The 27816-nt window shown below is 39.1% G+C and overlaps 1 protein-coding gene across 1 annotated transcript in view; it reads left to right on the top strand.

The window, feature by feature from the left end:
• The window catches only part of LOC127625750 (actin remodeling regulator NHS-like), an 83789-nt gene extending 57296 nt beyond the window's left edge, over positions 1 to 26493 (top strand). The window contains 9 exon segments of the mRNA XM_052101115.1: positions 13012 to 13164; positions 16655 to 16794; positions 18879 to 18941; positions 21013 to 21208; positions 21762 to 21893; positions 22050 to 25046; positions 25210 to 25378; positions 25891 to 25922; positions 25925 to 26493. Coding sequence (XP_051957075.1) covers positions 13012 to 13164; positions 16655 to 16794; positions 18879 to 18941; positions 21013 to 21208; positions 21762 to 21893; positions 22050 to 25046; positions 25210 to 25378; positions 25891 to 25922; positions 25925 to 26493 — 4451 coding nt within the window.
• Positions 26494 to 27816: the final 1323 nt, after the last annotated feature.

Below are 27816 nucleotides of genomic sequence, written 5' to 3'. Positions count from 1 at the left end.
ATGGTCTTTGATAAATGTATATCTACTGAGTTTTGATTTAGTCATAGGGACACATAAATGGAATTTAAAAGGAGAATTAAAGTTAAATTCAGCATTACTATTATTTTTACACACATAGCACTGGGATCCTAAACATAAAGAGCATGCATTCAATCTCAACAAATCCTAAAGGTTAATATAAATGAATGATCTTGCCATACTAGAAAAGTTAAACCTGCTAAAGTGATGATGTCTCTGTCTGTGTTTGGTCTGACATGTTGGAGCATGCTGTTGTTAAAACTGTAAAATGCTGTGTTGTTGCATGCTGAATTACAGTGTTGGCGACACTGATTGACTGTTGCCCTGCTTTGTCATGGATGCTTTAGTTGCAGTCTACTTTTAAGTCATTGTGTCTAATCTCCTGCAGTAGTTACAGAAATTCTGAGATCTGTGTAGCACGGTCTCTCCCGTGTTGTGCAGGGTCCAAAATTAACATATTTCCAAACCTGCCGATTACGAGTAAATTGAGAACATTCAGGACATTTTTCTGCCTTGAAACAGTATTTTGCATTATTATTATTATTGTTTTTGTTTTTTCTTAAAATGTAATGTTTTTGTTCTAATTACAATGGGATTATTTAGCTGCTTTTGTCTATTTTACCATGTGACTTTTATTTACTCACAAAAGGCCATTTTTACTTTCATTTGGTGACTGCCAAGTGTTCATTTTGGACACTGCGTGCGTGCGTGCGTGCGTGCGTGCATGTGTGTGTGTGTGTGAATGAGTGAGTGAGTGTGTGAGTGAGTGTGAATGAGTGAGTGAGTGTGTGAGTGAGTGTGTGTGAATGAGTGAGTGAGTGAGTGTGTGAGTGTGAGTGAGTGAGTGTGAATGAGTGAGTGAGTGTGTGAGTGAGTGAGTGTGTGAGTGAGTGAGTGTGTGTGTGTGTGAGTGAGTGTGTGAGTGAGTGAGTGTGAATGAGTGAGTGAGTGAGTGTGTGTGAATGAGTGAGTGAGTGTGTGAGTGAGTGTGTGAGTGTGTGTGAATGAGTGAGTGAGTGTGAATGAGTGAGTGAGTGAGTGAGTGTGTGTGAATGAGTGAGTGAGTGAGTGAGTGTGTGTGTGAGTGAGTGAGTATGTGTGAGTGAGTGAGTGTGAATGAGTGAGTGTGTGTGAATGAGTGTGTGAGTGAGTGAGTGAGTGAGTGAGTGTGTGAGTGAGTGAGTGAGTGTGTGAGTGTGTGTGAATGAGTGAGTGAGTGAGTGAGTGAGTGAGTGAGTGTGTGTGAATGAGTGAGTGAGTGTGTGTGTGAGTGAGTGTGAATGAGTGAGTGTGTGTGAATGAGTGAGTGAGTGAGTGAGTGAGTGAGTGAGTGAGTGAGTGAGTGAGTGCGTGAGTGCGTGCGTGCGTGTGAGTGCGAGTTGGGGAGGGGGGTTAAATGTATGTCTAAGAAAAAATTGTCCCAAGATGAACTGGTACTTTTGACAAATTTAGATTTAGATTAAGACAATCCGTATTAGACTCTAAAACTCGGGAACAGTTTATTAAAGGGTTGTGTCTGTCTGTCTGTGTGTGTGCATGTGTGTGTGTGTGTGTGTGTGTGTGTGTGAGAGAGAGAGAGACAGAGTGAGAGAGCTGCCCTACATCTACACTACAGTCATCTGATCTGCTTATCTTATCCTCTATCTGAAATCTGTGTGTATTACTCTCCTCTATTATTTGAGGAGAAAATGGCTCAGATTGAATGATAGTGCTAAAAAAAGGAATCTATATGAATAAGTAGCATTCGAAAATCTGTGCTTGATCATCATTCAACCAGATGTTTATATATTTATGTGTCACATCATTGCATTGGTCGGTCTTCACGCTTCAGTGACTCTGCTACGGCTCATTTGTAAAGGTCTATGAGTCAAGTCTCAACAGGGCCCCTTGTTCCTCACCCGTCAGCCAGCCACGTTGCCCTCAAATCTAAAGACTAAATCTTATCACAGACCCATAATATACATGGAGGGTGGTGATATGTGATAAAAACTCATTTCAGCTCATCCCTCCTATTCTTTGTTAAAAAGCACAATAAAAAATGGGTTACAGACTTTCAAAGGAAGTCAATGGGGCCAGTTCGTAAACATTAAAATACTCAATGTTTTAAAAGTAGTCACAAGACGTAAACAAAATGTGTGTTAACATAATTTTAGTGTGAAAAAATCGCTCACTACAATGTTCTTTGTAAAGTTACCTCTAATTTAAAACTTCGTTGCCATGACAACATAGCGCCATAAACCCAAAGATGACCATATAAATTAGTTTACAGCTCTAATACATTCATTTTAACAGAAAAGGTTATGTAAGGACTTTTATAAAATTATACGTTTCACATTTCTGCCTTTAAACCCTCCAAAAATTGGCCCCATTCACCATTTCACTGTCTCCTCAATTTTTGCTTTTTTTCTCTTTTATATACATATATATATATATATATATATATGAGGAACGAGTAAATTTTTTTGTGACAATCAACATTATGCCACAAATTCTGTCAATTGTGCTTAACTTGATTTGAACCCGGAATATTCCTTGAACGCAGCAGAACTTTTTTTTACATTTGTGGGAGTACAGTGGTAAAAGGTAAAAACACACATTATAGAATATTCCCATTTATACACACCAATTGGAAATAATGACTAGTGTCCTTCACGTCCACATATGTGCACTGAAGTACACTGGGGGAATCCCAGAGTTTGACATAAGAGGGAAACCCCACTATTACAGCACAATTCCACTACAGATCACAACGTAAAATTAGGAAAACAAACACAGCAACAACTAGCAAAATAGTCTTCCTCTGATCCCATTTTTGTTATTTACATAAGCAGTGATGAGAAATTACATTGCTGTTTATGGACAGAGCCGCATATATACGGGAGTAAAGAGAACACGGTGCATGTACAAAAGGAACGCTGCTTTTCATCCTTAAGCCCTTTTCTTGCTAAAATCATCTTTCTAGTTTCCATGTAAACAAGCTCACTTGGTGACAGTAGGTCAAATGTTTTTTTAGCTGAAATCGATCTATGCTTACCAAAATTTAAATCACTGCCCCCAGTGGCCAAAACTGGAAGTAAAACATATGGGTATGTGTGAACTCCAGTTTCCACGTGAAATGTCCACAGAGGGGCACCAAACGTGAGTTGTAGTTTTAGTTGTAAACTATGTAAAACAGTCAACAGAAATGCATATTTTAGTAACCAAACAGCCTATCCCAAACCCCAGCCCTAGTGGAGTAAAAATTTTATTTTAGAGTGAAAGTGCAATGAATTGCAGTAACCATTCTTTATGTGAATGGGATTACATGCAGATTCCCACGTATTTTGGGTGTAGCTCACACAATGCCTTATCAGTAGTGCCATAGAAGGTAAACACATTTGAATTAATGCAAAAATGTCTGATGGCAAATAGCACTCGGCAGTGGTTCAGCATCATGGGTCGATTTCAGAGTACATGAACAGTCGAAAGCAACATGTCTATTTCCTGTGTGATCATGTTGCATGAAGTGGTGTAGTTAGAAGAGCGTGTCAAATGGGATGTGATGCGTTTTTTGAGTTTTCAAAAGTTTAAGTTGTCAATTGCTTACAGTGGACTTATTTAAGTTTATTAAAATTCACGATTTAATATTATGACATGTTTTGGTTGGTGGCTTTTCTGTCTTAGTTTGTGAGCGTTGTTGAAATGCCAGTAGTCTCTTTGGTACTATAAGTTGGCTGTGATGTAAGGCACTGTATTGTATGATGTCCATAGGGGGTGTCATATTCATTGTAAAACTGTGTTTTCTTAACACCATGAGTCAAATTGAAGGCCTAGACTTCAAATTCACAGGCCGTCACTATAGCGATGTGTATATCAGTGGGTATTAAGCACTCCTGCAGAGGCACCAGCTGTGAGACAGAGTCCCCAGCTACCATCAGAGAAACAGAGAGTCCGTCTTCATCTGTAAATACAAATATATTTAACATCGATCAGTTACTACACATTTTCCATATCCACTGCACTCGTTTGTCTCATGTTTCTTGTTTAATGCTGTTAAGTGCTTTAAAATTAAGTCTACCAAATAGTTCAATCAAAAATGAGATTTTTCCCCACCAAGATATCAGCAACCGTGTCTGTGTGCTAGGCAAGCTTGACCTAGATTCAACCATGCTAGCGCTCTGACTGCTAATGACTAGTGCATCTGTATTAATAAAAGGCGAGTTTTTGATAGAGAACACATCCTCTTTATTAAGACATTTGTAACTGGTCACAGTCTAATTGTGGAATTTATTTATTCATTTGTTTTCTAGAATGTCGTGTTTTATGCTTGTCCTTATGCAGTGGCTATCAGTTAAATTTGCTGCTTCAGATTTTACATTGTACATCAGCTGATTCCAGCGTGAAATGTTCTTAATGGTTTCACCAATATGGAGCTGGGAAGCACTGGGAAATCAACCTATAAATGGCTTACTTATAGTCACCTTAAAGTATTCATATGTATTCTTATGTAAAGTGACTATATTGAGATATTGACAGCATCTACAACGTAATCGTTTAGCGTATGAACAACTTTAGGGACGTATGTTTACAAATACTTATTGAATTCATTCATTTTGAATTCATGGAATTAATGGGTTGATTTTATTGTATTTATAATAAGCTTTTCCGAGGTTAAAAAATGAGATCTAGTCAAAAATCTAGTTTAAAACACACATGTCAAGTTTGTGGAAATGTAACCTTTTTTGTCCAATTTTGTTTGACATTTTTGAAAAGCATTTATAGCATTTTCTAATAAAAAAAAATAATCATAATAATCATAATGATCATTTTATGACTTTAAAAATGCATGTGGTGTAACCATCAAGTAAAAGGTGTTAAGGTATATTCCTTGCAACTCAAATACATGTGTGTATACAACTTTGTCATAAATAAAATTACAAATAAAAATAAAAAATTTCGTTAAAAATATATATATATATATGTATATATATATATATATATATATATATATATATATAAACTTTTTTATTTTATTTTAATTTTATTTATATATATATATATATATATATATATATATATATATATATATATATATATATATATATATATGATTATCATGAATTTTAGAGTCAAGGATATCAAGAATTTTTAGGGTTACACCACATACCTTAGTCAAAATTAGCCTTTTCATAAATGTTATGGTTTTTGACAACATAAAAAACAAATGGCTACCTACACATTGGTTACACCACATGACTGATTTCATTGACAAAAGTTGTTTTATATATATATATATATATTTATAATATTTTGAAATGCATTTATTTCACTATTTTTTATTTTATTTACATTTTTATAATATTTTTGTTCTCTACTCATGCCAGCATTTTTTTTTTTGGGGAATTTCAGATTTTAATGAGAGTACTTGATATACTCTGTGAATATCAAAATGACTTAGGACAAAAACTGAAAGCATGTTTATCAGTGAAGTGGTGTATTCTAGTCATTATTTTGTATACATTGCTTTATGTATCTTTGAATTATTGAATAGATCTGAAAAAAAAAAAAAAACATTAAAGGGATAATTCACCCAAAAATCTAAATTCAGTCATTGTTTACTCACCCCTGTGTTGTTATATGCTTATATTCCTTTCTTATACTTTTTATTTTTTTCCCTCCTGTTTTCTCCCCAAATTGGAACGCCCAATTCTCAATGCGCTCTAAGTCCTCGTGGTGGCGTAGTGACTCGCCTCAATTCAGGTGGCAGAGGACGAATCTCAGCTGCCTCCACGTCTCAGACCGTCAGTCTGTGCATCTTATCACGTGGCTTGTTACCACGCGTTACCACGGAGACGTAGCGCGTGTGGACAGGTTTGGGGAGTAACAGAATACATGTATGGGATTATGTATTTAAAATACAAAATATAAGTAACTATATTCCAGAATATATATACAGTTACATTCAAAAAGTATTTTGATTGCATTTTATTGTCATTTGTTTAATTTAATATTTAGTACTTTCAGATGGAAAACATTTATACATATAAATGATGTGATCCAAAGTGCATTTGAACAGCGGTGAAACACTTTCTTATGATGTGTTACATTCATACGAGCAGACAGAGAAGTACATTTGAATTCAGTTTGGAGCAGAAGAAATAGAAATAAACCTTGTGTAAATTGTCAACTTTACGCTAAGCTAAAATGCTAATTGTAGACATTTTACATGCATGTTACCAGACACGATCATATTTTTTATCAAGAAAATTCACGTTAGATCATAATATCTCCTTTTCTAGTAAGACCTTTGATATTAGGGCAAAAATCATATTCTTAATAATAATGTTTGTATTGTTTTCTTGTAAAAATATCAAAAACATCCTTAAAACAACATAATTTTGATTAATCTTGTTTTAGAAACAAGACTGCATAAGATATTTTGGTTTTTCAGTGAATGTATTTTTAACATGTGTATTTTGTCTTACTGTACTGGCAGAGTTTTTATAGTCAAAACTAGTAAAAAAAAAATCCAAAGTATTTAGATTACATTACTGACCTTGAGTAATCTAACGGAATACGTTACAAATTACATTTTACAGCATGTGTTCTGTAATCTGTAGTGGAATACATTTCAAAAGTAACCCTCCCAACCCTGCGTGTGGAGGCTTCACTCTGTTCTCCGCGGCATCCACACACAACTCACCACGTGCTCCACAGAGAGCGAGAACCACATTATAGTGACCATGAGGAGGTTACCCCATGTGACTTTACCCTCCCTAGCAACCGGGCCAATTTGGTTGCTTGGGAGACCTGGCTGGAGTCACTCAGCACACCCTGGATTCAAACTCGTGACTCCAGGTGTGGGAGCCAGCGTCTTTACCACTGAGCTACCCAGGTCCCCTTTATTTATTTACCAAGAGACTCATGATTGAAGTCTCGGTGTAAATGTGGCATCCTGTATTCTCCTCTATTTTTCTGTTTGATCTCCTAGTACTCAGTTAAAAAAACTAAGGCTGGGCATAGAAATGCATCAATTATTTAAATACAAACACTTCAGACATGTTTAGTAGATCAACGGTCAGTGAATATTTTCGCTAAATAATACATTAGATTTCAGTTTGTTTCTCATCAAATCTTATCATATGCTTTCATAACAATAATGAGTCTCGTGGAATAATTTATTAGACTTCTGAATTATACTTTTGTGTCCTTTTGAAGCTTGAAGAGGTGGTCACCATAAACCCCCATTGTATGACATCACTGAGCATGAAAAAAAATTCACAATTTCTCCCTTTGTAGTAAGAAAAAGGAATAAAGTCATATAGTAGGGTTATAACAACACAGGAGTGAGTAAACAATGACTGAATTTAAGATTTTGGGTGAACTATCCCTTTAACATCACACCATTGACACCAGATTAATAAAATGTTCAATGCCATCAAATTTATTTAACCCAATTGACGCAGTTATCTGATTTAACGTAACGTAATCAACTCGTTTCAAAGGATTATGCAACTTTAACCAAGACTAAACTTTAACATTTTAAAATGAGTAAAAATTCTGTAAATTTATTACTCATTTAATTTCTATTTTGTTTGCCATGGGACACAAAATTAGTTTTCTGTATATGCTTCGGCTCAAAAGAAAATGACCATAAAATATACAACAAAAGCACCAAAATACAATCATAAGAAAAATCTATTTTATTTGTGCACTATAATCCGAGTCTTCAGAAGCCATATGATATATCTGTGTGAGGAACAGACCCAAATTGAAGTCTTTATTCAATAATCTTCGTCTCCGTTCACTATAGCGGTTGTAACCCGCACTCATTTAAGCGTTGCGACACTTACATCAGTGATGATGTAACATCAAAAAATGGTTATTGGATCTCACTTGTCTTGTGAACGATGCCATAAAACAGTAAAAATGTAACTTTACAACTACACAAGAAATTAAGATTCTAAAGAAATCTAATTACATTTTAGATGCTGTCAATACATCCATATTGTACGTTTCAGCGTCTATTCAAAAGTACAAAAATGTACGATTGAATGTAGTGTGCGAAAACCTACAAATAATAATGAGATCAGGCTAGATGTTTATCAATATATTGTCCTGTACGGCTATATTTTGGTAGTCCCATGATGTTATTGTAATTGGAAAGGTTTTTATAACCTTTCAGTTCTAATTAGTGATCTGCCAGTACTTTGCCTTTCTGCTGGCACAGTCTGGTCCTAACTCACTTTGCTGACTATGCACCTGCTAGAGACAGAATTAAAGAGAAAGTGAGAGAGAGAGAGAGACAGAGAGAGAGAGAGAGATGCTCTTTCAGATCAGTTTTGCTTTAGTATCAGTATGCTTCACTCCCTCATTCTGAATGAGTAGTCCAGGGAGAGATGGGTAACTCTCCGCAGAAGATACCTGGACGTGGCTTGAAAGAGAGGAAGAGGGCTAGTCAGAGAGCAGGTATAACAGGTAAGATAACTAGATTTCAGACTAGAGTAGTGATCTAAGTACAGTACTTGCGACAGCTATGTGGGAACAATAATAAAGATGACCCTCATCTGATGAGTCGTAAGCTTTACCTCAGTTGGCTTTACATTCTGGTGCTATTATAGAGGAATATACAAGCACCAGACTACTTATGTGAATCAGAATCTCTTATAGTTTTGAATAGCGTTGAAATAGAAAACATTTGCTGATTTTGCATTTGAAAGTTTGTAGTGTCATATGCACAACATACCTCCTCTTTGGCTGAACTCATTTAAAACCGAATGACTTGTCCATCATTTCAGAGTGCAGTTTGAATGATTATGGAGCGTGCGTTGTAGAGGTCACGGATGTATGTGCCGCATAAGCATCAGCTCTTGATGATTCGGGCCAGAACGGAGAGGAACAGCAGAGCTGAGCAATAGAGTCTGTTCACTGTTTCACACATTATTACAGCACCATCCAAAAAAAGAGGTGGGGAGGAAGGGATTGAATCAATACACCAATTCGCTAGCACTTCTTCCAAGAGCTGGGATATTCTGTGTCAAATCAACTACATTTCTAAATTGATACTTTTTCTGAAGACAGATAAACATAAATGATGATCAAAGCCAAAACATAAAATGCCATGGATCCATATTTACTGAGAAATCTATTATTTTGGAGAGGAAGGTCAAAATTTTCACCAATGATTTTGGTGCAAAACTCCAGGTCAATAAAGTACCCTTAGAAAGGTAGTGTTATTATTAAAATTTTTTCCCAGAGATAGGTTGGTCTATTACTGAAATGGTAATCCAATCCAAATATGTGTGTGTGTTGGTTCTGGTTCAGAGCAAACTTTTCTTTTTTTATTTCCATTTTCAATGGTCGAAAACCTAATGTGGGTCACATGGGGTCCAAAAATGACACAAGTGGCTCTTCAGTTATAGCCTATAGGATTTCAGAAATGTGCAAATATTCCATTAAGTCTTTTAATACAAATTAGGTCACGAAAAGCAAGCAAAATGAAAGTTTTGGAGTGGCCTAGTCAAAGTCCTGACTTGAACCCGATTGAGATGCTGTGGCGGTACCTTAAACAGGCAGTTCATGCTCGAAAAACCTCCAATGTGGCTGAACTAAAGCAGTTCTGCAAAGAATAGTGGGCCACAATTCCCCCACAGCGTTGTGAAAGACCAATCTCCAGCTATCGGACGCGTTGGGTTGCAGTTGTTGCTGCTTAAGGTGGCACAACCAGCTATTAAGTTTAAGGGGCAGTTAGTTTTTCACATGGGAGATATAGGTGCTGGATAACTTTTTTCTTTCAATAAAAGAATATATATGTACATATTTGAAAAGGGTATTTCAGGTGGCCTTTGTTGCCTTTATTTTACGTTATTGCTCGTTTGAAGATGTAAAACAATTTAGTGTGAAAAGTAAACAAACATAGAAGAAATCAGGAAGGGGCAAATACTTTTTCACATGACAGTACTTGTTTATAGTCAAAACAAGTGATCTGCCAGTGCTGAAGAAGTAATCCAAAGTATTTAGATTACATTACTGACCTTGAGTAATCTAACAATATGTTACAAATGACATTTTACAGCATGTGTTCTGTAATCTGTAGTGGGATACTTTTTAAAAGTAAGCTTTCCAAACCTGGTTACCATTATTTAGATTTAAATTTATTACAGTTACTTAAAAGCTGAAAAGCTGAACATAAATACAACATAATACACAGAGGTTTAAAGATAGATATATAGTTTACATTTAGTTAAAAATTGTGAGAAAAGAACATCATTTGTTTGCAGATGCCACCTCGTTTGGTGCTTCTGGTATATAATGCGACTAAATGAATTTAAGTCTGGCTTAAGAGTCCAAATACTTTTGTGGCCATTGTAGACTGAAAATGTATGGGTACTTCTTCAACTGCCTCCTTCATCAACACTAGTTGACAGTTGTGAAAAGGAGGTTATATCAGGTTACCTGATGCCAAACACACACGCACAGGGAACCTACCTATAGCTTGGTTGTCTCTGCATAATAAGTTGGGATAGGAGAAAGTTTCAACATTGAACAAAATGTGTACTTTAGCTTTAAGAAGCTGTTTCTGTTCTGAAACATATTCCTATAAAGGATTTGAGTCTTTTGTTCTGTTTACACACAACAGAGGTGTGTAGCTTTAAAATTCAGTGTTTTACTAAGCATCCAACATCATCATCATCATCATCATCATCAGCCCTTCACCTTGTATCTCTGGTCTTCTAAGGCAAGAAATGCATTTATGTTATTATTCTGCTGATCACAGCCTGATGAGGATCTGCTAATTCATTGTAAATTAGATATGAAGGGTTGCTTGGATACAGATGACTCTGGATAGTTCAAGGGGACCCCTGCACATTGAATACTGATGGGCAGATGCTCCTTTTATAAAGGAGATGAGGAGACAGGAAGCTGGGAAAAATAGGTGGAGGGAAAAATACGGATGAAGCTGTTTTTTCTTTGATCTGTGTTGTCTGTCATGTGTTGATATATGTGACATGTTTTTTTATATATCAGTGATAATTATTTTTTTGTATATTTGTATATTATTAACAAATGTACAATATTTATTTGTACTGTATATTTGCCTGTATGTATTTTACTAAGGCCCTATGAAATCTATTTTATTTGTGTTTTCGTGAATTCTGTGTTTTAAAGTTGAATTCAATTTTAACATTGCACTATTTTGATCAAATGAAGTGTTTATATCACATCCTCACAGTTTAATCTAAAACACAACATTGGAGTAATTTATTTGTTTATTTATTTGTCAAATAACAGTAATAAGAATTACAGTATAAAAGCAAACATGGATAATAACGGCGTTCTTGCTTGAGATATTGCTTTAAAATAATAATAATCATTTTAATAAAAAGTAGTAGTACATTTCTGTCACCACTTTATAAATCAAGCTTCTATTTTGGCAAAAAATTAAACTAAAGCCCTTTCAATTTCAGATTTTTTGATGGTAGTTTCTCACCTCCGGATTAGCAGTTCACTCATTACATACTTAAACCACAAAATATTTATGAAATTAGAGCTATCGAAATTAATGCGTTTTTCTATGAATGCATTTACCGATTATCACATTCGATTCTGATATTTAATTCTGCTCCATGTGAGTTCTGAACACTGGTTGGAATAGGCCGTAACATGTGTCCGGGGTCACTGATGCACACGTCACAAACACACACAAAAGTGATTCCATGTCAATGATCAAGTGATGGAGAAAGAACCTCTTATCCATGTTTTCTGTACAAATCAATGCCAGATGGGACCTGTGAAACTGTGACACACTAGCAGGGCTGGATTGGTTATCTGGCATACCGGGCATTTTCCCGGTGGGCCGACACACTTTGGGGCCGATCAGGGGCGGACTGGCCATCGGGAGAACCGGGCAGGCCGGTGGGCGAAATGGGCAAGATAAGTTTAAATGAGCCGCCGCATTATGGAGAACGGCACAATGGCACTGCAATATGCCGAAGGGGGCACCGATATGCAGAAAAGGACAACGAAACCCCACCCCCCCCTCTCAACAACTTTTGTGCCAGTTGCTATGTAAAATCCTGGGCTCATTTCACTCCCCAGTCCACCCCTGCTCGCTAGAGTGAAGCATCAGCATTTGCCAGGTGCTCTGTAGCTCTTCGGTCTTACCGGACGATTCTGATTAAGTATCATTAATGTGCACAGATCCAACACTCAGAGCGAAGCAAGTTTAGATGTTCAAAATGGTGTGAATCATGTGAATGCGACTTGTGAATAGCCACAATTAATATTCTGTAGAATGATGGGAACCGATGGGGACTATTTCTTTCATTTAGTCACTTATATTTAGGGAAACGTTTTAATGTTACTTGAATTGGCTCTATTTAAGTCCAATACTGTCTTTATATTGTGGAATACTTTTTTTGGAAAATGTTAATTATACATAATTTTTTTACATGGTTTCTATTCTAAGAAGGAACTAAATGCAATTTGAATGGAAAATATGTATATAGAGAGTCAAATTGAAGCACTTTCAAAATCTGCTATTAATCGCGATTAATCGCAATGAAATATTTTAATCAAATGACAGCACTAAATTAAATACATATGGTATGCATGTTACACTTGCTTAAAATTGAACGAGTACTCTGCTCCCTGTCACCTGCACACACAGAGCTACACAATGTTCATGGTACAGTGTTTTTAGTGTTTGAGCGACCGACTTCACACATTCACGTTGAAGTGTGCAGCACATGCAGACTATTTATTTGTTTAGGCCCAATTAAAGGGCAGTATTTAGGTTTAAATAATCACACTAGGACATTTTATTAACTGGCCAGAGGACTGGATAATTTGATTTCATCTGCATTTTGCGCATCTGGGAAATCACAGGGCTACATTTATTTCGGAAGATATTCCGCTTGCTCAAACTCTACAAAGCTGATTTTTTTGACCTTGTCATTTCTCTCTGTCTCTCTCTCTCTCTCTCTCTCTCTGTCTTTTTCACTCTCTCTCTAGCTGTATCAAATCTTGACATTGAGAGTAAATTGACATCGCACTATCTGGCACCATGGCATCAGCAGCACAATCTGTTCCACTCGTGTACACGACCACCATGCCTGGAGGAGTTACACCGACATGCCAAGCTCAACCTGCGGGCACTGCACAGAGGTACAGAGGATCTGTTGGACTACATATTTTGTTCCAAACCGTGGTGTGTCAGAATGGTCATTTGATTTATTTTACATGCTTTTCATTATAAAAGGAAAGGAACAGTTCACCCAAAAATAAATCGTCATCATTGATTCACCCTCGTGTTGGTACAAATCAAATTACTTTCTTTCTTTCATGGGACATAAAATGAGAAATATAGAAGAATGTACTTCCACGTTTTTTTATGCAATTACAAAAAAGGGGACTTGACTGCTCAAGCGTAAAAAAAAAGGATGTAAAAGCACTATAAAAGTATTTTAAGAGTATCGTAAAAATCCTCTATAGGACTTGTGCATAATACATGTGTTCAGGTCATCTGAAGTCATATGATAGCTTTGTGTGAGCAACAGACCAACTTTGATTTGTGAACAAATCAATCTTTTGAGTTGAATCTTTTTAAGATATTTGAATCAGTTTACAAAACAAGTCCAAATGATCTGATCGCAGCTGTTACAGCTCACTGGAGGTAATAATTAATAGTGAATAGTGGCTTTATTTGGGTTTGTTGTATCGTAAGTCAAATGGACTACTTTTATGGTGCTTTTTCATCCTTTTTGGCTGCATTTACACTGTAATGCACAGATCTTTTGACTGTATCCGATTTGTTTGTCTCGCCTGTTTACATCGACTCGTATCTGATATCTGTGTTTACATTAATCTCCCACCCAAATTCTAATGATTCCATTGTTGATCGCTTTCAATTATGAGTGCCATGGTTCACCCTCTGGTTTTGAATGGACTTGTTCTATTTCATATTTTTCAGAAGTAGGCAATATTGCGCACGATTGCAATTAATTAGGTAAAGAAAGCTAAAGCGACTTTTTACTGCTGCTATGTTAAGCACAGCTTTAATGATTTCAACATCGGTCAGACGAGAAGCATGGCTACAGCCCTATTCGGACGGGATTCGTTTTCCAGACATATGTCCGTAAAGTAATTATTACTGCAGACGTCTGTAAAATTTACTGTCAATTCACACAGGATAAGTGATGTCTGTACAAATTAGAGATGGGTGTGTTTGACTCTACAGCATTTACACACTGTTGTCACGCATAACTGAACTTTTAGAAAATGTATTGTAACGTTTTAGCTGGCAATGACGAAGACGATGTGTAGAACCCAAGTGCAGATTCTTTACAAAAAAATGATTATGCAAGAAACCCCAACTACACCAGTGAACATGAACATGAACATGAACATGAACTTGACACGTAAACTAAACTAGACATAAACTTGAAACTTGACAATGAACTTGACTTGACTTGACTTGACTCTGTTACACAAACTAACATCAATACTAGACAAGAGACAATGGCAAACATGAGGGTTTAAATACACAAGACATGGGGAAATATAAGCCAATGAACAAACAGAACTTTAAACAAGATAACAAGACAATAAACTAAAACCAATGACAAACTAGAACTGATAACAAAGTAATCAAACAATGAACCAATGAAAACAAGACACACGAACATTAAATAAATACATACATTTCATTTGAGTATTTATGCGAGCGCCTAGAGGCACGTCTGATTTATAAGGACATGCCGTTAAGAAAAGCAATGGGGAATCGGATATTTAAGCAATATCACACGAGCAAGAGTGCTATATTGCCCTACATGAGCACTGCTGTGATTCGGCCGCAGGCCGAGTGTCATAGGTAATCACAGCAGTGCTGATGTTGGGCCATACAGCACAATTGCGAGTGTGATATTGCTTATATACAACAGTTCAATGAACAAATACATTTGAGTACGGTCATAAAAACGCATTTGTGCATGGAACTACTTTCTTACGCGATGGAATCTTCCGTTGCTGGTTCAAACCAAATGATGCGTTCAAGCCTTTGTTAGTAATTCAAAAATGTCACTTCAGATATAGTATCACGGCTTGTGCTGTTTCTTACAAGTTATTGGACAAACAAGGATGTGTGAGTGTTTGTGTGTGTGTGTGTGTGTGTGTGTGTGAGAGAGAGAGAGAGCGAGAGAGAGAGAGAGAGAGTGAGAGACCTGTTACCACTCCCAAGCAGAGATGCTGTCAGCTTTCTGAAGATAAGCTTTCTCAGTGGAAAAATAGCGTCCAAGCGGGGGGGTATTTCTCCCTATTTCGCGGTAGCCGGTGGGCAAGAGTCGATCACTATAGAATCCGCAATGTCCTCTGCCATTTTAAACAGCATCCATTGTGTAATTAATCAGTCTGTTGTGTCTCTCAGCTGTGATGAGCCGTAATGCTGAAGTTGTTCATTTAAAGCCGTTTAAAACAATTTCATAGCTTTACTAGTGTAGTAGTAATACAAGCGTTCACGAAGAGCTGTTTTATGTAAACACTAGCTGACACGGATTCACTTCACGTCAACCAACTGGCTCATATTACAAACAGAAATTATTTTTGCCACCACCTGCTGGCTAACATATGTAAAAAAAGAAAAAGACAAACTGAAGCTCTTAACAGATCTGCACTACTCTTACACTTTAGTTTAGAACAGCACGAACACAAGTGGAGTGATACACACACAGTGAAGCGTCCGAGTGCTGATGCTGTCAGACCATCAGTGTTCATGAAAAGTCTCTCATCCAATCAGAAAAAACAACAATCATACAGGTTTGGAGCAACATGAGGGTGAGTAAATGTTGACAGAATTTGCATTGTTGGGTGAACAAATCACAGCAGTATCAGATTCCCCCTGTGGTTCATTGGCTTGCCAAGGGGTGCAATAATGATAGATCCGGACAGATCGGGCCACATAAGTGACGGATTAGGATAGCTGAGAATTATGACCCTGGAGTTTATTATTTATGTTGTCATCAAACTATCTCATCTGATTACTTGGTTACCATCACCATATTTTATTTATATTTGTTGCAACTGAGATAGTCAGTGGTATCTAGCTGGATTTTGCCTTTGAAATCTCATTCATTCTCATTATATATTTAAAGACTTTTCTTGTGAAGACGTTGAGTTCTCAACCTTATTTACATAACCACAAAACAGATGCAATTTTTCTTGCAGGCAAACCTCAAAATAGCATAGACTCATTAAATATTAAGGACTAAATAAGTCAATTTGAAGTTAGGTGCTCACAGAAGCGGCAGAATCTGAGTAAATAGTTTTTCTTGAACATCTGATTCATGCTGCCCTCTTGTGTTGCACTGATGAAATTTGATCTGGCCCTCCCTCAAGTTCAAATGAAGACTTCAAAGTATAACTTGTGTTTTTTATTTCTCTCTTGAGTCAAATTTACTTTCACCAATTAAACAGAACATTACATAGGGACCAGGACATTGATTAGACATAGGCAGTAAGCAACAAATCCTTTATAGGCCTACTACAGATTTTTAGGTAGCAGTTGGCAGTCTGTTAATGATATTGCATAGCTGGTATAATTCATACTACAATTTACACTGAGGTAAAAGTGATCTAAAGGGTGTGTCTGTGTGTCTTACAGACCAGCAGCAGCGTCAGCGTTCAACCAGCAGGGAGCGTGGTCGGGTCACCATATCAATATCGGTGGCACCGCCCATGCCAACCTACCCCTCAACTCACAAACTCAGAAGGCGCGAGCAGAGGGGCCGACACTCACGTCTGGTAAGATACACAACCTTTAATATATGAGGAGGAGATTCATACATGACAGAAAAAACCCATAGAGGACTAATACAGACCAGTCCTATGGGATGGTACTACAGGATTATCTCAGTAACCCACTAGTTGCTCCTTGATTTAAAGCCTCATCCAAGTCTGAACTGCTGGGCCTACCACTTCCACCTGTTGTACTACATTATAACTACTACTAATTAGTTGTAAATTCATAAAACACTCTCCTTGGTCTATAAATATGGATTGAAATGTATCACAGTTCAATTCAGCACATCAAATACAATATGAACAAATATTTTTATTTTTTTTATCATTTCTGATTTCATATTGTTTATGCACCAAACACTATATTGACATTTAAAAAGGAACATTTTATAAAAAAAAGATTTTCTTTTAAAAATGGCTGGGTCTCAGGAACTTATGGAAAGATGATATCATAATAGCTTTTAATGTAAACTAATCTTTATAAGGACAGAGCAGGCTGCATATATGACAATACACATAAATATTAGTTCACTAAATATATCTTATAAAAAAGTATATGTCAGAATCGAAGAATCAATTATTTATTTCTTTTTGTGTTGGGCATGAATGGAATGTCATGTTATGGCGATGTATCATATTTATGTTTTATCATATTTGATACATGGCTTTCAAAGGGGGTTTTCAATAAAATAATATACAATCACTTCTATTCAGCTAATACTCATTTTTAATCGTCAGTAACAATATAATCATTACTGTCACTTTTACTCTGTTAAAATCAGCAAAGATTTCACGTACAAAAAAAATAAAATAATTGAGTGCATGCAATATAAAAGCGGACATTTTTGGGAAAAGAGAAATACTCAAACCAGCCCGTCTGGCACCAACAATCATGTCACGGTCCAAATCACTGAGATCACATTTTTCCCCATTCTGATGGTTGATGTGAACATTAACTGAAGCTCCTGACCCGTAGCTGCATGATTTTATGCACTGCTGCCACACGATTGGCTGATTAGATAATCACATGGATGATTGTTGGTGCCAGACGGGCTGTTTTGAGTATTTCTGGGATTTTCACACACAACAGTTTCTACAATTTACTCAGAATGGTGCCAAAAACAAAAAACATCCAGTGAGCGTCAGTTCTGTTGACGGAAATGTCTTGTTGATGAGAGGTCAACAGAGAACGGCCAGACTGAGATGCGGGTTGGCTCAATTTTGGCGGCACGAGGGGGACCTACACAATATTTGGCAGTTGGGTTTAATGTTGTGGCTGATCGGTATATATACACAGTACTGTGCAAAAGTTTTAGGCACATAAGATGTTTCACAAAAGCATTTGTCTTAAGATGGTTATTTATATCCTCAGCTTTAGTGTCAATAGGAAATATAAATGTTAGACTCCCAAATGTGACTTTTGCAAATAGAAAAGATTAGAATAGAAGAACAAGTGACTAAAACTTTTGCACAGTACTATATATATATAGAGAGAGAGAGGCCAGTCAAGGAGGCTCAATTCAAGCCAGTTCTCAGATAGGTAAATGGCATCATTACTTAGAGTATTTGAAAGCAGGTCTCATGACCTTGTTCTTTCTTTTTTGAAGTACAGGCTTCATCAAGGACATCGGTTGGATATCATATCAAATCGAATTCCTCCATAACAATACAACAATCAAATTCAGTAAATTCCTTCTGTATTAAAATGAACCCTTTTATTTCAGCCGGTGAGATTCAGACACAAAGTCTTTGATAAGTTTATTCATAGAAATCTGATCTGTTGATCCAATGCGGACTTCCTAGTCAGAGTTATGTCTATTTTGTCTCATTGTGTGTGTGTGTGTGTGTGTGTGTGTGTGTGTGTGTGTGTGTGTGTGTGTGTGTGTGTGTGTGTGTGTGTGTGTGTGTGTGTGTGTCGTCACTGTTCCCCGACAGCATGCACACTCCATATACATAACAAACATCACATCAGACTTTCCATATTTGATTTATGACATTAATTTGATTAATTTGACATGATTTATTTTTTGTTGTTGTTGTTCTCATACATCATTGTTTAGTTGTGTATTTTTCCATGTTTCATTTAGTACCAGCGCTCACGATCCTCCTCCCCTATTCAGTGTTGTTACTTCATACCCTGGATTAGAAAGGTAATTTGTCCCCTTTAAGTTCGCAGATTCATATTCCAAGTATCATCTTCCCTCTAACACTTTACTAACATTTTCAGTTTTTCCATCCTGTATTAACATAATTATCCAAATGTAAATATTTAATGTCTGTTCATGACTTTTTCAAATATCATTTCTTTTCTGTTGCATCTTTTCACTGCTTTTGGCAAAGTTGCATGGATCAGTAAATTCTAATGATAATACAACTATTAAAGATAATAAAGGGTATTTTCATATTTATTAGCAGAATCAGCCAAAAACATAATATTAACTGGGACGATATATAGATTTTTGTATATTGAAACTTAAAGGAGAGTTAAGTAGCCGATACAAGTCTCATTTCACTTATAAAAATCAAATCAGTCCCAGCCTGGCAACAAATGTAAATAAAAATGGCCATTTGTGTGATGTACTGCGTTTGGTCCTTGAGTATGTGTCTATGCTATACTCTTAAAGACTTTCCTGTTCCTTTTGTGTATTTATTCCCTGATTTTGTGCTCTTTCTGGCTTATTCACTTTCCATGAAACCTAGCCTTAATGAAGGTCATTATTTTATACATTTACATGAAATTATTTTATTCTAAAGAAATACATTCTGGCACGAAGCCAGACAAATAAAATCAATGTTTCATTCATCTGCTGTATTCTCCTCTCTTATCTGGCCCTTTTCCCTTGCTCTGCATTTCTTATCAACATAGAAAATGTCTCTGCTATTACATATATACACAGATTAGCCAAAACATTATGACCACCTGCCTAATATGCTGTTGGTCCTCTGCATACTGCCAAAATATAGCCGACTCGGCGAGGCATGAACTCTACAAGACCCCTGAATGTGTCCTGTGGTATCTTGCACCAAGACGTTAGCAGCAGATCCTTCAAGTCCTGTAAGTTGCGAGGTGGAGCCGCCATGAATCGGACTTGTTGGTCCAGCACATCCCATATATGCTCAATCGGATTGAGATCTGGGGAATTTGGAGGCTAGGGCAACACCTTGAACTCTTCATCATGTTCCTCAAATCGTTACAGAACAATGTGTGCAGTGTGGCAGGGCGAATTATCCTGCTGAAAGAGACTACTAACATCAGGGAATACCATTTAAATGAAGGGGGTGTCCCTGGTCTGCAACAATGTTTAGGTAGGTGTTACATGTCAAACTTATGTCCTCTTGAATGGCCGGACCCAGTGTTTCCCAGCAGAACTTTGCCCAGAGCATCGTACGCCCTCCACTGTCTTCCCACAGTGCATCCTAGTGCCATAACTTCCCCAGGTAAATGACGTACATGGCCGTCCATGTGATGTAAAAGAAAACAGGACTCATCGGAACAGGCGACCTTCTTCCACTGCTCCAAGGTCCAGTTCTGATGCTCGCGTGCCCATTGTGGGCACTTTCAATGGTGGACAGGGTTCATCATGTGCACTCTGACCGATCTGCAGCTACGCAGCCCCATACGCAGCAGGGTGCAATGAACTGTGTGTTGTGACACATTACAACCGTAACCATCGTTAAAATTGTCTATGACTTGTGCCAGTGTAGAACTTCTGTCAACTCGAACCAGATGGGATAGCCTTCGTTGCCCTCGTGCATCGATGAGTCTTGGGCGCTCAACACCCTGTTGCCGGATTTATGGTTTGTCCCTCTTAGGACCACTGTCAGTAGGTATTCACAACAGCTGACCGGAAGCACCCCACTACCCTTGCCATTAAAGAGATGCTCTGACTCGGTCATCTGGCCATAAAAATTTGGTTCTTGTCAAAGTCGCTCAAGTCTGTACTCCTGCTGATTTCTCCTGCATTCAACATTTTGACCATGAGAACTAATTGTTTGCTTATCATCTAATCAACCCAGACTTTGACATGTGGTCTTGTTAGGAGATGATCAACATTATTAATTTCACCTGTGAGTAGTCATGATGTTTTGGCTCATCAGTGTATATAGATTTCTTGTCCTGTAGATAAAATTGTATTCTTACATTAAATTGTTTACATTACATGTGCATGAATTGATTTGAGTCTTATTCTGAATAACAGTCGTAACATCATCCCATATTAGGTGGGTACCAACAAGGAGACAGATGGAGAAATACCAGTGCTGAGCCACAGGCCTAAATGTCCAGTTCCCAACGTCGCTAACACCCTGGACAAACAGACGAATTGGTCCAAAGCCCTGCCTCTTCCCTCACCAGAAGAGAGAATGAAGAATGACTCTCATGTGGTTTCGTCCTGTATCATTCCCATCAATGTCACTGGTAAAGAATCTTTACATTAGAGTTTGACCACAATTAAAAAGATACAGTAGTTCATCCAAAAAAAAATTTAATCTGTATGACTTTCTTGTCTTTTGTAGAACACAAAAGGAGATGTTTGGCAGAATGTTTACTCTGTTACCATTCACTTTCATGGCATCTTTTTTCCATAAAATGAAAGTGAACGGTGACTGAGGCTGTCATTCTGTCTAATATCTCCTTTTGTGTTCCACATAAAGAAAGTCATACATGTTTGGAACAACATTAGGAATGAGTAAATTATGACATTTTGGGGTGAATTATACCTTTGAGAAATACAGACTACAAAAATTAAATAAAACAATCTATTATATGCTAATTTCATTTAAATGAAATAATAAATCAAGGAATGAAAGATTTTAAACATATTAAGCTTTTTAAGAGAATGTGATATTAATATACTAAGCAGATTGTGGTTATAAAATAAACATAATTTCCAGCTGTCTCACTGTTACGTTATTGCCATGATAGATGCTTACCTAATTCTGAGGGAGTATATTTTCCTCATTCTCCACAGGTGTTGGATTTGACAGAGAAGCCAGTGTTCGTTGTTCTCTTGTTCACTCACAATCGGTTCTACAGAGGCGTCGGAAACTCAGGAGGCGAAAAACGATCACTGGTATCCCCAAACGAGTTCAGCAAGACATGGGTATGGCCAAATTATACTTTCTATCTAAAGTTTCAGTTCGTCAATGGCTGTAAATTGAAATAAATTCAAATGTAAAGCCTTTTAGTAGAGTAAAGTTTATTAAATATTTATTATACAATTATATTAAAAAAATAAATAAATCTGATTTACCTGTAGACTCTGATGAATCACCTGTGGCTAGAGAGAGAACAGTGATTATCCATGCCAACCCACACAAGTCACTGTGGCATGAGGAGCCCTGTCTGAGCGGCCGAGCTTTGCACACCAAGGACTCTGGCTGTCAGACAGATGACTTACTGATTGCTGCTCCATCCAGGAGGCGTATTCGTGCCCAGAGAGGTCAAGGAATTCCAGCCTCTCTCTCACATTCAACAGGAAACATCACCTCCCTGCCGGATCGTTCTGATACGGTGTATGCTGCAGCATCAGCTATGCGCATCCGTTCTAGAAGCTTACCCCGTGAAGGTGGACGGCTTCTAGATGAGGACCAAGATGACAGTGATGATGATGATGATGATGATGATGACGATGATGAAGAGGAAGATGAGGAACTCTCTCCTTATGAGGCTGAGGACTTTCTGCCAGTCCCAGGACAGAGAATCCCAAAGGATGAGGAGGAGAGTACCGACGACCAGACCATGCCAGAGCTCCAGTTTGGAAGTCTCAAGCATATGCAGCACTCTGGGAGTCCTGACCATGCATGGATTGAGAGAGGCAGATCCAGGCTCCCACGCAAAGTTGATATGGGGAGCTGTGAGATTTCCTCCAGCTCAGATACTTTTAGCAGCCCCATCCACTCTGCCTCAACTACAGGAGTGCTTGGCAGCCAGATTGACCATAAAGATGACCACCAGTCCTCAAGTGGCAACTGGAGTGGAAGCAGCTCCACATGCCCATCGCAGACATCAGAGACTATCCCGGCTGCTGCCTCGCCGCCCCTGACTGGATCCTCGCACTGTGATTCAGAACTTTCCCTCAGTACTGGCTCCCATGTCATTGATGACACCACTGGCTTTATAACTGACCCCTACCACATGGACAAGCCACAAGGACATGGGCACAGGTCCAATTCTTTCACCTCATCAGCGACTGATCAGTTGGATGATGCAGGGGTCAGCACTGCAAGTGATGGTGAGTGGAACTGCACCCAGGACATACAGGATCAGCTCTACCCCCAAGACTTCAGCCCAAAGCATTCCAGAGAGGATGAGAGTGGTGTCAGCTGCCCGAGTTATTCCAGTGGGGAAACGTACGAGAGCTACAGTGAACAACTTTCCACTGGGAAATCAGAGACACACTACATTGTTGACACTGAAGGATTCTATTCCTCCATGCACTTTGATTGTGGTCTTAAAGATAGCAGAAGCTACTACAACTATGCAGCCATCGACCCCGACTGTGGCCCAAGTGGGAATATAGCACCTGTCATTGGTGAATACTCCCAGTCAGAATACAGTGCCACCAGGACACTGGGGAGACAGTGTCTCTCTTTAAGAAAACCAAAGGCCAAGCCACTCCCACCAAAACGTATCTCTTCATTAAGGGAAACAAGCAGCAGTGTGAACGTTCTAGAGCAGAACGAACCAAAGATTACTAGCGAGCTGCCACTGCCCTTGTCTTCCAGAGAGATGAAATTGCAACTGGACTTAGCTGGTTCTGCAGGGAACATTGAGACTGCAGGTCTCGAGTCACTTGGCACATGGGGAGTGGAGAACGTTAGAGATATACTCGACTGCTCCTCTCCATTCAGTTCCTCAGACACACATTCCTTCAAGGATGAAGGTGCTGTGCAAGCAGACTATGCAGATCTCTGGCTCCAAAATGACTTGAAAGCCAATGACCCTTACAGGTCACTGTCCAACTCTAGCGCTGCTACAGGTGCAACTGTTCTTGAATGCATCAAGTCACCAGAAAATGCAGAAGTGCAAGCCCGTCGACCCAGGTCCAGACCTACTTCCCCAACTCTTCCTCCGCCTGAGGGAGACTTTAAGCTGAGTTCCCCTGAAAAACTGGCAGGGTTAGCGTCCCCTTCTAGTGGATATTCAAGCCAATCTGAGACACCTACTTCTTCCTTCCCCTCCGCTTTCTTTCCAGGACAGCTGTCCCCAACCAGTGGCAAGAGAAAACCCAAAGTACCTGAAAGGAAATCCTCACTTTGTTCCCTCCAACAGCCACAGTTTTCTGTTAGAGATTCAGGCAGGAGAGAAACTGACTTCCAGACCATACCCCCCAGTCAGCTCGACCTTAGTGCTCTTCTCAGCAAGAACTTTCCTCACAGGAATCAGATGCACATTCTCCACCAGAACAAGCAGAAAGCTGCAATAGCTGCAGCTGCTGCTGCAGAAGCTCGCAATGCTGCTGGCGCATCTTCTACAGAAAGTGCAGCAAGTGCGGAATCCGGTTCAGCCCATTTGGCCATCACGCCAACTGTTCTTAGATCTGTGCAACTGCGATCTATTTGTAGACAAGTTGATGGAAACAAAGGGTATGATCTGGTCAGTGTTAATCAAGCAGCTCGTCCCAGGTATCCCATAGTAAATGATCCCCTATCCTCTCGCAACAGGTACAACAGGAAACCACCAGCCTACAAACCCCCAGCAGTGCAGCTCTGTGAGTCGCAGGTTCCACTGATAGACAATGTTGTTCTTCCCCAAGAGGAGGTGAGAGTAAGACAGGAAAAGCTTGGTCCTGGTACTTACTGGGCGATGACTGCCTTCAGAACACCTGTAGACCCTACTCCTGAAAAAGATGAACCTTTAACCAGATCTCAGTCTCTAGGTTCTGAGATGCTCAGGTCTCAGCAAGAACAAGAGAGCAGAAAGTACCAAGATGAGCAACTGGCATTTTCACCAGAGAGACTTAAACAAGTACTTCATCAACTAACACAGCCAGACTCTTCAACAGAGCCCCTGTGTTTGGCCAGCACAATGCCACCCCCAGCTTACAGTGAGATTCCGAGGAGCAATTTTGTACTGTGCAACAGTCCTGTCAAAGTGCCTGTTTCTATTCAAGAGGCATCGCACACTTACACAATCAGCGATGTACAAGGCAGAGAGGAGGATTATGAGACATCAGGTATCACAACCAGAAGTGCCTCAGAGGACATAAGGGAGGAAGGGTCAACACCAGAAACAGAGGACTACTTCAGCAAAGGTAATCGAAAAATCCTCTAGTTTCACAAAGCAGAAATTAGATTGTACTTTTCTGTAGTTGGTCTAATTGCTGATACACATACATTATTTCTTAATAGACTGTCATGTTGTAGTACTGTCATGTTGTATACTAAATCTTTGGGGGTTACCTTGAATTTTAACAGAGTCTACTCCTAGTGAAAATTCAACATCTCCTTTGACCGATGACTCTAAACCTGAAGATGATGATGATGATGACGATGATGATGATGATGATGATGATGATGATGATAGTGTTTTTCCATCTCCCAACAAACTACGCACAACTGAAGATCTGTTTGCTATGATACACAGGTAAGCCTGATTGTTTTATCATACAAGTCAATGAAAAATCTTGTGTCTTATGGATTTGGTGATTCAAGTTTGTTTGGCATTGAATTCAACCATGGAAACTGATCCTGACATGGCTCTTGTAATATATGTATAGAATTATGGCAAGAATATTATACACAATATGCAGATGCGAGTGCTTGGCCAACTGCAGTCTGGTTGTACATGAATGTGTGTTCTTGTGTTACTGTGGCGATTAAAAAACCTCAGTACTAAAGGTGGTGATAGAGTTACCTTCAAATATTTGAGCCATAAAACCAGATGCGTTATTATTGAGAAGTAGACAGTTTATGCAAATTTCCACTATAGCGCCCCTTACGACAACCTTGATAATGCAACGCATACTTTCATTGTGTTATGAATTGCAGTATGACACAGTGAGCTCGCGTTGCTTGAAGAATCTGCTTTCATGTACTTGTGTTCAGTATGTTTCTAACATATTTCATCTAAATTTCCTATCACCCAATTTATATCAGATCTAAACGGAAAGTGCTCGGACGTAAAGTTTCAGGGAGCTGAGTGTAAAAAGTCGACCTGGTGTTGTACCTGCAACAGCCCCTGTCTGTAATCCTCCTTACTGCCTGGTCATCCCTGCTGCCTCAGTCCCTCCAAACATCTCACAGCGAGCCTCAGGACCCATCTACAGAAGTGCCAAAAAGTCCAGCACGTCCAGTGAGGAGTTCAAACTCCTGCTGCTGAAGAAGGGTAGTCGCTCAGATTCGAGTTATCGCATGTCTGCTATAGAGATCCTGAAGAGCCCTGTCGCACCCAAGTCTCAAGGAGAGCTGCTATTACAGGCTGCAAGGCAACCAGAGGAGACCTCCTTAACCCAACAGGATTCTCCTGGCGGTGGAGATCCCCTTCCGAGTCCATTTCCTATAGCTAACAGTGAGGGATTCTCCCCGAAAACACTTACCATGTCAGCTGCTTCCAGACAGGGACGATCTAGAATTCCACCTGCGGCAAACAGCAGCCGCTATAGCACGCGGAGTCGGCTCTACACAGCCCCAATGCAGGCCATATCAGAAGGAGAGACTGAGAACTCGGATGGAAGTCCACACGATGACCGCTCTTCCTAGTGGCATAAACATTTTCACTAAGAAAAATGATAAATGAAAACATTTGGGAGTTCTGTATGAACTGAATGAAAGTGCTGTACATGAATTATGATCTACATAATGTTTGTTGCATCAAAAATCTTGATTTCTTTTATCTACTTTTGTACTCTAGAGGTCAGATGAAAACTTGGAACGAGATTAATGCATTAATGAATTGTGTGTGAATTGTTGGCACTTTGTCATCATTGCAAAAAGACTTTCATCATAATCCCAAATTTTAAAAATGTGAAATCAATTGTATTACAGTCTTTGTTAAGACATTGGAAAAAGTTTACTTATTGCTTATTTAATATAATGGAAAACAATCCTATTTCCATCATCCCATCACAAAAATATGGTTTGAGTGGCATTTAATGATCCAAGGTGCAGAGGTGTTTGTGGGTGTCCACAAAGATTAATATATAGAGCGATTTTCAGGCGTAACCTTCTTTTACATAATCATCGGCCAGTAGGTGAGAGATGGAGCTCTGATTAGCGTTTCCCAGGAAGAGGTCATTTATCCCTTGATAACCTGGACTCCATGCTGAGTTAATGGCACTGAGAACGTTTGGTTATGTATGTAACCTCCGTTCCCCGAGGGAGGGAACGACACGTTGTGTCGGAGAAGCGACACTGGGGGTCTCTCTTGAGCGCCGATATCCACCTCTGATCTATGAAAAAGGCCAATGAGAGTTGGCAGCCAGTATTTGCATGTCCCGCCCCCGGACATACGGGTATTTAAGCGGCGCAAATACGGGAGTTCATTCAGGATTTTTCTGAGGAGCCGGAAATGGCCCGGCCACAACAGTGGCTCGGTTCAGCGACATGGTGGAGGAAAGACACAACGTGTCATTCCCTCCCTCGGGGAACGGAGGTTACATACGTAACCAAACGTTCCCCTTCTGTTGCTCTCTCCACGTTGTGTCGGAGAAGCGACACTAGGGGACCCATTCCAATCTTGCCATGCGCTGAACCGTGTACGTGAACCGCCGATACAGAGGCGGCAGGGATTTCATCCAGTGCCGCGCATCGTCTGTACCTGGCTGCACGTACCCTTCCCCAATGCCCCATAAGAACATCGGGATCCTTCTAGTTACCCTGGGTGGGGAACAAGGCGATGTTTGCCAACATGGGAACGGGCCAGCCTGGCTGGGCCTCTTTTCTCTCTATGTTTCTCGCATAGAGCAATCACGGCCGGGGCCCTTACGCATATAGGGAAGGGGTCTTACCCAGACCCTCGCGGAGACCACACCTGCCCTTTTTCTTGGGGAGGAAAAGTGGTAGACACGTCACACGGCCGTCTTA

The sequence above is a fragment of the Xyrauchen texanus genome, chromosome 32, assembly GCF_025860055.1.
Source record: "Xyrauchen texanus isolate HMW12.3.18 chromosome 32, RBS_HiC_50CHRs, whole genome shotgun sequence".
Lineage (NCBI taxonomy): Eukaryota > Metazoa > Chordata > Actinopteri > Cypriniformes > Catostomidae > Xyrauchen > Xyrauchen texanus.
The sequence above is the reverse complement of the archived record's forward strand: the minus strand, read 5'-3'. Positions and strand labels throughout refer to the sequence as shown.